Source organism: Formica exsecta, unplaced genomic scaffold, assembly GCF_003651465.1.
Source record: "Formica exsecta isolate Colony F162 unplaced genomic scaffold, ASM365146v1 scaffold466, whole genome shotgun sequence".
NCBI lineage: Eukaryota > Metazoa > Arthropoda > Insecta > Hymenoptera > Formicidae > Formica > Formica exsecta.
In genome coordinates, this window is record NW_021851896.1 from 75,966 (window position 1) to 86,583 (window position 10,618).

The 10,618-nt window shown below is 35.6% G+C and overlaps 3 protein-coding genes across 4 annotated transcripts in view; 2 read left to right on the plus strand and 1 right to left on the minus strand.

The window, feature by feature from the left end:
• LOC115241095 (calcyclin-binding protein) overlaps nucleotides 1-714 on the plus strand; it is a 16,344-nt gene extending 15,630 nt beyond the window's left edge. Inside the window, exon 3 of the mRNA XM_029816654.1 lies at nucleotides 596-714. The gene's annotated coding sequence lies outside the window, so the exon portion shown is untranslated. The remainder of the gene's footprint in view (nucleotides 1-595) is intronic.
• Nucleotides 1-1,683, minus strand: part of LOC115241094 (1-acyl-sn-glycerol-3-phosphate acyltransferase alpha) — a 9,073-nt gene extending 7,390 nt beyond the window's left edge. Inside the window, exon 1 of one of the 2 annotated variants that reach the window (XM_029816652.1) lies at nucleotides 574-1,678. In XM_029816652.1, the coding sequence (XP_029672512.1) occupies nucleotides 574-758 (185 nt within the window). In that variant the 5' untranslated portion in view covers nucleotides 759-1,678. Of the gene's footprint in view, nucleotides 1-573 lie in introns of both variants that reach the window. The other variant, XM_029816651.1, reaches the window with a different exon arrangement.
• Nucleotides 1,684-4,016: 2,333 nt separating this feature from the next.
• Nucleotides 4,017-10,618, plus strand: part of LOC115241096 — a 12,300-nt gene continuing 5,698 nt past the window's right edge. The window contains exons 1-6 of the mRNA XM_029816655.1: nucleotides 4,017-4,132; nucleotides 5,096-6,540; nucleotides 7,015-7,214; nucleotides 7,293-7,431; nucleotides 7,545-7,766; nucleotides 8,096-10,180. Coding sequence (XP_029672515.1) covers nucleotides 5,224-6,540; nucleotides 7,015-7,214; nucleotides 7,293-7,431; nucleotides 7,545-7,766; nucleotides 8,096-10,180 — 3,963 coding nt within the window. The 5' untranslated portion in view covers nucleotides 4,017-4,132; nucleotides 5,096-5,223. The remainder of the gene's footprint in view (nucleotides 4,133-5,095; nucleotides 6,541-7,014; nucleotides 7,215-7,292; nucleotides 7,432-7,544; nucleotides 7,767-8,095; nucleotides 10,181-10,618) is intronic.

The window sequence follows — 10,618 nt, forward strand, 5'->3', positions numbered from 1 at the left end:
TATATATTATTTTGTTCGCTGAAGGGTACTATATATTATTATAGGGAAGCGACTCATTTTCTCATAGCTCCGAGGTATACAAGTTTAAACCCTCTCCGCCTCCACTCGCAGCAGCACCACATCGCCGCGCTGACACGACGTTCGCAATAACAACCACAAATACCGCCGGCACCACCATCACCGCCACCCACTAAACTAGCGAGCGCCGGTCAATAAATTCCCCTGGCCATCCCGGCGGTTCTCGCGTCCGCCGCGATGTCTGTCAAGTTGACACGAGGAAGACTACACAAAAGGATACACGAGGGAACCGTAGTAACATGCGAAACGATATAGCGAACGAGCGCAATATCAACACACGCAATAATAATATCGATCGGTCGCGCGACTATGGAGGTTTTCCGGTGACATATACACACACACATAGACGCTATATCACAATCGGCTCGTTATATTTTTTTTATCTTATCTAAAACTTCTAAAGTATTTTAGAAATTCTTTATCTTCAGAAATTCGATTGCGCGACACAGTATCTACTTGTGTTTCTGTTTTCCTTAAAAAACACCCTATACTAACAGAAAATTTTTAACGTTGCCAGGCCGCAGCGAGAATAGGGGCATGAGGAGCACAGCGTTCACCATCACGATGCCGTAATAGACCAGGAACTTGAAGTAATAGCGGAAGTTGCGGCTGGTCTCGTAGAGGAACGGCAGCACGAGGATGAAGCCGACGAGGATCACCTCGAAGCATGACGGGGCCATCTTTCACAGGGGCGAGAAAACGAACAGAGGGATGAAATTTGTGTGTCGATAGATGTAAAAAAAACGTCGAGTTTATCACGCGAGCGTTTTATCTCTCTCGTTTCTCCCTTTTCTTCCCTCAAAAACACTCTATACTCTCGCGACTCTTCTTCCGAGCGCTCCCTCGCCCGACCTTGCGGGGCTTCAGTTAACGCGATGCCACCCGGCGGGATTCCCGACCTCACCACTCGAGCTAAGCAACGCAACGCGCTGCTGCGCAGACGGACACTGCCATATCGAGGAGCGGCAGTGAGATTTTAAATGTCGCTGCTTGTAGGGGAGGGAAAGAGAGAGAGAGAGGGAGGGAGAGAGAGAGACCCTCGAACACAATAATTCTACTTTTGCTCCCTCCTACGCTATAGCTGATCCCCTCGGCTAATCCGCGCGTATGAGATCTCAACTTTGTTGGTTTTATAGCGTTTTCGAGTGAAGCAAAGTTTGATTGTCCTGAGAGCGATTAAATTCAATTTTCCGTGGACATATGTTCGACTGAAAATAAGTTTTGAATTTGATTAATATAAATAATATCCCTAATAACCCAAGACGGTGTTTATGACGTACGTCATTAATCGGTTTCAGAGCGATTAAATTTACTTCACTCGAAAACGTTATTAGATACATTCTCTCGCGGTTTTTCTACACTAGAAACAAAACGGAATGTATATATATATGTATTCAAATTTAAAAAGTAGATGAAAGAAGAAACTGACACAATTGATTTTGCCGAATCTTTCTTGAGGATTAATGATAATTTTACATTGTGTTATGAAACTATTGTCAAATGATAGAACATTAACATTGTCTATTATATCAGATTACGTAGGCATAGAGCGCGACTTTAACTGTGTAGAGTGTTATATAATATAATTAAAGAGAGATGTAAGAGCTAATTATATTTATTGGTAACTCAATTATTGTTACCAATAAACGATACTATAATTATACTTTTTTATATTATCGATCTCTGTACAATTCTGCAGCTTGTCGTTAATATCTCCTTTCCTCCCTTCTTTTTTCTTTCTTTTTCCTCTTTTCTTTCTAAAAAAAAATATATCACAACAACGATAAATGATGTCATGCGAGTGGAGGAATACATCTTGGCCTCGCATCCATAACGGAATTAACGTCAATCTTTATTTTCCTCATCGTCTAGAACGCCTACTTGCAGCCGCACAAACGCTGCAATGCGGATGATAAGGAGTGTGACTATGCCTAAAGGCCAAGAAAATAAAATATAATATTCTTTAAGTTATAAGATTAATATTCTTTCATCGTAAATTTATCAACGAAAATCTGGCAAATTTAACAGTTTAATGTAGATGTAATGATATCACGATACAATAAAAAATATTACGATCAATTAATTAGAAAGAGAAAATTATAAAATGAAAGAGATTCCATGATCTTGTCGAATAATTCTACAAGTATTTGATATTGTGGCTAGTAATAATATATAGATATAAATCTATAGAAAAGAATATACCTATTCCGAAATATTTTGACATCTGTTACGTCGTTCAATATGCGACTGTACATTTTGTTCTACTCAGATACTTGCAAATCTGAATTAATTTTTACATCGCACATTATTTGCATCGCCTAAAATTCTGCTTATTTTTATTAATATTACAACTCATGGATAGCGCGCGATTGCAAAGGCAATAACGTTGAATAAGAATTTCAAGCCGACCAATCAGAGAAAAGGAAACGAGCGTCTACGTCATCATGTAGCGCCTCTCTATAGTTCTTACCAAAGACCATAGAGTTTACGCAATCTAGACTAACATCACTACTATGTCCCGTTTCCTTTTCTCTGATTGGTCGGAAATTTTGTTCAGTGCGCAGTCGTAGTCGCAGTCGCGCGCCATTATGGCATAAGCCATAAGTAACTATAAGCTACATCATCTATATCATCGTTTGATACATGTTCGTACTAATAAATTGTAAACAAAACTAAAAGAGAGAGAAAGAGAGAGAGAGAGAGAGAGAAAAAGTCCTAAAACATCATGATTGGCCAAGATGGTCATTTTTAGGTTTCTCTCTCATATAACAAAGTTAGATAAAAGGAGACATATAGATATTTTTTCTAAAATGTAATCTTACTCCTATGTAACTCTATTCCATAGACATAATATATCTAGACCGAGTGTTGAGGAGTGGGGCCCAAGGTCCAAGGTGCACGTAGATAAGAACATACTCTGTTCTGTGCCCCTTGCGTTCTCTCTCGCTCGCATGTAGCATAGTATTTTCTTTCGCTATGCTACGTGCGAGCGAGAGAGAACGCAAGGGGCACGAAACAGAGGGCGTTTTCCAGCAAGGTACACAGACGACATAGCGTATTACACATTATCACATGATTGGCTGTCAAATGAAGAAATTTAAAATATAACCAAGCACGTGATAATGTGTAGTACACTGTGTCGTCTGTGTACCTTGCTGGAAAACGCCCACAGTATTTCTTTACCCCCACTCCTTAAATAAAGGCAAAGCTCGGTCTAGGGTCTAGGGTGCGTTCCACTTAACGACCGCAACGCTCACGGTATCATTTTATCCTTGTTGTTCACCAAAAGTTAAACAAAGACAGATGATATTTGCGAGCGTTGCGATCGTTAAGTGGAACGCGTCTTAAGGTGATATTACATTTGTCGTACGACAAACTTTTTAAGCGCATTGATTAGCTAATTTCTAGAGACTCAAAAAAATTTGTATTTTGCAGCCAATCAATATGATTAAAAAGTTTGTCGTACGATAAATGTAATATCGGCCTTAAGCCCGAATCACACTAGCGGCTCGCGGCTGCGATTGCGATTGCCTCAGCCAATCTGTTTAGAAAAGGAGTCATGCAGAATTTAAGTCGCGCGCCAGTCGTCTGCTATCGACTTTCGATTTATTCCTTGCGTTGTGAAGAGGTATGTAATTTTTCTCTTAAAACAAAGGCTAAATCTTAAATCACCTATTGTAGACCGGCACTAATCTAACCGGACTTTGTGAAATTGGCCCTAAGCCTTAAGAATTGACTAATCACAGTCGAGTATTCTCTTCATACTTGACTGTGATTGGTCAATTTGCTTGCGACTGGCGACATGCGATCAATGTAGAACGGGCTTTAGATATACTATGTCTATGCCCTATTCTTTCTTATCAGTTGAATCTGTTTTACTCTCTGTCTCTTTCTCTAATGTATACTACCTCCCTGATACTACTCTAAGAATACTTTTCTTTTTCTAAATATCTTTTCTATACCTTTTGATCACGTCTCTGGAGCGGTAAAGAATAGGTTAGGAATAAGAATTAATCGTCGAATTGTTCACTTTTATAAGGAATAATATCGCTAGGTAAGACAATTTTGTAAAAGAAATACAGAACTTACATTTAAATGTAAGATGAGATGGTAAAATCGTTTAGAATTATTTGAAGAATATCTTTTCTTTGTGAATAATCTAATCCATCTCTATGTTTGAATATACAGATATAATCACGTGCTAAATAATTTCTTCACATTGAAAGTACCCTGTATAAAAGAACAAAAAAATCCGTTTAACAATTTTTAACCTCGGATTTAATATTTCAATCTTTGATGTTCATTGTAGATTGTTAGAATTTAAACGGCAATAAGCGCGATGATAATCTATATTTATGTATAGAGTTTTGTAAAGTTTGTTTGTAATTTTTCCTACAAAAGAGTGATCGTTTTGTATATTTTCTTATTTTTGCAGCGAATTATTTGTTTAGAGAATGTAAGCTATTTGAGATAAAAGCATTCTGAGATTTTTTTTCATAGTATAAAAAGCAAGGAGAAAAATCCTTGGTTCTAATGTTAGGAATGTGAGACTCACTCCACACATTAAAATTATCTTTAAAACAAAAGATATTGAATTGTATATGTGTGTACAGTAATTAATATTTGATATACATATGAAACTCTCTATCACGGCTAATTTCTAATATATACAAAATAATTTCTATGTCTTTGATAAATAATTTGATAAGTTTGAAAAAAAGCGATGATAATATTTGCCTTTCACAATATTGAGATAATGATGGTATATACATTATTTCTTTCACTTATATATGACATTTTTTTTTTCACGTGGTATATGCTATTGTATATATAATTATGCAAAATATATAATGAATTAAGAAAAACTATTTGTCCCTTTGACATTGTTTACATAAGTAATAGTATGCAATACATACAATAGTACACAATACATACAATAGTATGCAATACATTAACATATAATAGACTTGGAATCTGTACAGTTTTTTATGAAATATGGAATTCTTTTCTTTTGCAGGTGTCTAAGTTTTTTGATAACAGATAGTAATATGAAAAATAATATTTCTCATCGCAGAAATATTTCAGTAATAAAAATATTTGAACTTCTTTAACGTTAAATGTGAAGACTAAAAGAAGTTCAATACGATGCCGACAAACGATACGAGACGCGATGAAATTCGCAAGATTCTCCTGTCGTTGCTGCTTGCTCGACCGGGAGCCACGCCGATCACCATTCTCGATCGGGATTATTACGAAGTCGAGGGCGAGCGTATACCATGGCGTAAGTTCGGCTATGCCGATGTGGCAGAATTTCTCAAGAGTATGCCAGAACACTTTGTAATCGAATGGTGCAATGGTGGACACTACGTGCGCGGGATCGCGTCAGAAAAAACTAAACACGTAAGCTCGCTGGTGTCCCGCCAGAAGTCCACTTCAAAGTCGAAATACATTGCACCTCGTTTTCATCGGCCGTTCATCAATCGTTACATACCGCAAATGCAGCGACAGCGAGTCAGGATCCCGGCCGAGCAGTTATCATATCTCGTAACGTTTGTCCAGGACAATCCAAATGGTGTGTATCTGCGAGATGCCCTGGCGATATTACAAAAGCAATTGCCATATGTCATGCTCTCTTTGTACGACTTGCGGGAACAACTGCACGAGCTGCCGCATTCCTTATATTTGGACTGTGATATGATTTATCCCGTGAACAATGTTTCACGAGAGGCAAAGAACTATCCACAGCCTCCGACATCGGAGCCACAGCCTCCGACATCGGAGCCACAGAACATGCCACGATCGTCAGCCATGGAAACAACGTACGTCGCCGGAGATGAGGGATCTGATTTTCTGGAGGATTTGATCGACGACGACAGCTTTGTCCCGGTCAAGTATTTAAACAGCAATTATCCAAAGCAATCGAAGACGAGTGAGCGGCTCGCCGCGAGCTTTGCGCGGAATGCGAGTAATGAACAAAACGCAATGTCCAATCACAATGACGACGTTGATGTCGACGAGTATTTTGCCGCGACGAATAACAGTGACAACCCGAAAACTATGATCGCCGATTACATTGATCTTTCCTCGCTGATAAGCAATAGAACGAAGTCGCGATTGGATCAGCTAGTACAGAAACACTCAGAGGGTATCTGGTGTGCCGATCTGCCCGACAAATATTTGAAAGAATATAATATACATCTAAATTACATCGAACTAGGCTTCACTAGCGTGCGCGAGTACGTGTCTTACCTACCGGATATTTTTTATATGACACGAGCGAATTCGACCGACGACTTTTTATTGTATAGCGCGGACAAGAGGCCGACAGTTCCCGACCAAGAAGTAGCGAGATCAGAATCCATCGAAATAAGACCAAGCTTACGCGAGCAGCATGATGAACACAATGCAGTGCGAACACAACATGACAATGATGATGATAACGCACCGATTCCAGCAGATGTTGTAAGTAATAAGTAATAGTTATTTTCTGGTAATGCCTATATTTATTTGATAATATCTCTCATCTAGAATTAGCTGACAAGGTATATCTTTTGTCGAATCACACTGTATATTGTTAATTGTACTTATTGATAATGCAAAAACTATTAATGTTTTTTTATAAGTACTAATTAATCTATGAAAGAATACAAATTATATGTAGAAAATATTAATCCTTTTGATTCCCAATTTTTATCGCAAATAAAATTGAATATTGTATATAAAAAAAAAGATAATTTCATGGAGATAACATTATATTCATAATATATATAAAAACTTGTAGGGTTTCTTAATGGGACTTAAGTAATTATTTTCTCTTCATGTATGTGTAATGTTTATTTTCTTAAATATTGTTTTATTCTCTCTCTTTCTGAGATAAAATATTATACATTTAATCTTCATATAATTATATTGCAATAATTGGTTTATATGTTGCAGTCTCCTACTATAACAAAGATATTTGCACCTGATGATGTAATGAATTACAATGATAGCGTGGATCTAATACTAGTGACTGATTTACAACGTGACAGAAAATATTTAGAGATATATGTTGTAGAATTATTTAATCCAACCTTCTTTTGGATACATCTGCGAGAAAACAAGAAACGCTTTGATAGATTTATGAATGAATTACAGTAAGTGAATGAGCGATTATGTATTAACAATAGCGATAAAATCCAAACCAAAATCTGAAATTATTTTATTGCTTTCAGTACTTTTTACGAGTATAACAAGGATAAGTACACCATTCCAAAGATTGCTCTAAAAAAAGGTCTAAATTGTGCATGTATATATGCAAGTAAATGGCATAGAGCGATCATTAGATCCGTAAAACCGGATTTCAGAGTGACAGTGAGTGAAAATATAATATGAAATAAGAATATTACGAATAATGAAACTAAGTTTCTGGAAGTATGATTCTCTATCTCAATTACACTATATAATAATTCTTTATCTTTCAATAGGTGATGTTTTACGATTACGGCACTTTGAAGACATATGCGCCCGAGGATGTATATTATTTGCACAAACAGTTTTCCTTTCTACCTGCGCAAGCGATACCTTGCGGCTTGTATAACGTTAAACCATGTGTTGGTGATCGTTGGAAAAGAAGTGTGACAGTGAAATTGTACGATAAAATTAGTGAAGCTCTTTTAGCCTTAACCATAGTCTCTGTTGATCCTCCGGTGAGATTATGTTATATTTCTAAAGTTACAATATAAATATTTCAATTTTATAAATAAATAAATAAATAAATTTTGAATTTCATTAAATTATTTCTTGACTATTGTATGAAATAATTTTGACTACTTTTTGTTTTAATCTTTTGTATCAGAAAAAATATAATTAGATTAATATTAATATTTTATCGATAAGAGAGTAATATTATTAAATTCTAATATTATTAAATTATATATATGTAGTTGAATAATAATATACAGTATTGCAGTAGTTATAGATATAGTTGTAATGAATGTATTAATGTGATTTACCTAGTACCTATTTATTTTGACAGAACAATTCCATGATGGTCGTTTTATCCGATACAAGCGAAGAAGAGGACGTACATATAAACGATTGGTTAATCAAAGAGAAACTAGCGCAATGCGGTAAAATGGTGTGTATGTGCGACAGCTTTCTGTATTTTCATTATTTGACATGTAATAATATTAGTATACAATCGCCTCTATCTACGTCAGTTACCTATGTCAAGACATTCGATATAAAAAATGATATAGTAAATGTAGATAAAGCGCGACATGATAGAAATCAATCGATACCGTGCAATAAAAGAGCGCATACATTATTTGATGTAAAGAGTGAAAATAATGTGAAGAGCGAAAGCAAAACTGTCGAGGCTTTGCATAACATCCCGTCCAGTAAAAAAGCTTTCCTGCAGAAGTTGCGGGATATTAATTCACTGGATGCTGAATCATCGGCTGCTAAATCGCAATCAATAGATTATTCGAAAAACGAAAAACCAAGCGGTCCCAGGAAATTGTTGGAAAAATTGAGAGCATTGAATGTTACATCCAATTCTAATTTGAGCATTTCGGCACTAAAGCCAAACCATGATTTTAAAGATAATGTGCAACAAATCAATTCAGATATGAAGGCTGATTCACAAGATGATAATGGAAACTTCAAGCATTGTGCATTGAATATGGATTTTGGTTTAAGAGATTCCGACAACGAAGAAAATATTGAAAAAGATTTTGGAACATTTAGAAGTTTATATGGCGGACATGGTTCGATGGAGCCTTTTGATTGGTCATTAATAAAAAAGAACGATCATTTTCTTCACCAAGCAACTGTTACATCACATAATAATTTAGACATTCTAATTAAGGAGTATAAAAATAATGTAACAGAAGATGAATCAGAATTGCATAAATTAAATAATTTAAAAAAAGAATCACTACCTGCTAACCCCTATTTTCTAAATATAACTCGTAAGGAGGAGGAATATTACTTACCTGAGCAGAATATCAATTACGATTTTAAGAATGTGTCTCAATCCGTGGCAAAGTTGAGAAACAGAATGGAAGTGTATAACGATAAGTATACAACAGTAGTTGTGACAAGGGACATACTTGAAATGTGTAATAACATTCAATCCCAAAATATATTAAATCCTGATACGAATACTGTTCAAACCAATGGTGTAGCTTCTTCAATAAAAGAGACTACCCAATCCAAGATCATAAACGAAAATGGCGAAGCATATGAAACAAAAACTGAACAGAAAATAGAGAAAAACAGAGATTTTGATGCAGATATGAAATCAATCTCCTCTAATATGATTAATAATAAAGATTTAAGAATAAATAAGAAAACGTTTGAGTGCAGTACAGATAGTTCTTCTGAATCCAATACAATTAATAAAGTATGCAATCCCAGATACAAGAAGTTGCTAGATCAAATAAGGCATATGAAGATGAATTCAGTGAAGTCCAACACTTCGATGGACTTCCTTAATACAAGGAATTCTCCAAGCAGCGAGCAAATTCAATCATCTTCCTGTAGTCACAGCAGTAGCACTACTGGTAGCATGATCTCGTCAGATGATGAACAACGTGAGGACTTCAAGAACCAAAATAGCATGCGTTTTACCAAGCTACGCAACTTTTCGAAACTTTCGTCCACATCCTCGAGTGATTTTTCGTTAGATTGCAACTCCAAAGAAACTAGAGGTCTTTTGTCTTCGGAAAATGATTCTCTTGCTTCTTTAAATGTGGATGATTTCAAGCAGGATCAATTGGTGAAAATTGATGCGATTGCTTCTAACGTTGACGATTCAAAACAGCCGAATGTGACAGTTAAAGCATCACGCACTTCGAAGATGTTGGAACTGGTGTTGAAAAACGTAGAAAATGCGACGAGCGTTATCGAATTGGATTCCGATGATCTGAGTAACCAAGAAAGTGTGGCGAGTGATAAAAGCTACAACAAGGAAGGAAGCGAATTGGTCGACGAGTTGGTGGTGGATCGTGTGAAATGCAAATCGAGTAACGATATAAGCCTGTCTGAGAAAACACTTTCTCCGCCAGTGTTAAATGATTGCGATATGGAATCCGATGAGAGCGATTGGGACGGTTATGTAGAGCCTCTTTTACAGTTTAGATATACAGAGCCGATCGAAATTTCAGATGATGAATCTGAAAGAATTTAATAAAATTGTATTTCGAGGAAACATTTTATATCATGCGATGACCATATATAATTCTTCTTTTCTTTTTTTTTAGATTAAGATAAAGACAGTGTGATTTGTCATTGTATTGATCAGAATATTTCACAACTATTTAATAATTGTTTAAGTGATGTATAAATATAGAGGAATATTATATTTGATAAAAAAATACACAATTTTTATAATCGGATTATTAATATATATTTTTTTTTATAAAGACAGTGTGATTTGTCATTGTATTGATCAGAATATTTCACAACTATTTAATAATTGTTTAAGTGATGTATAAATATATAAATATAGAATATTTGATAAAAAAATACACAATTTTTATAATCGGATTATTAA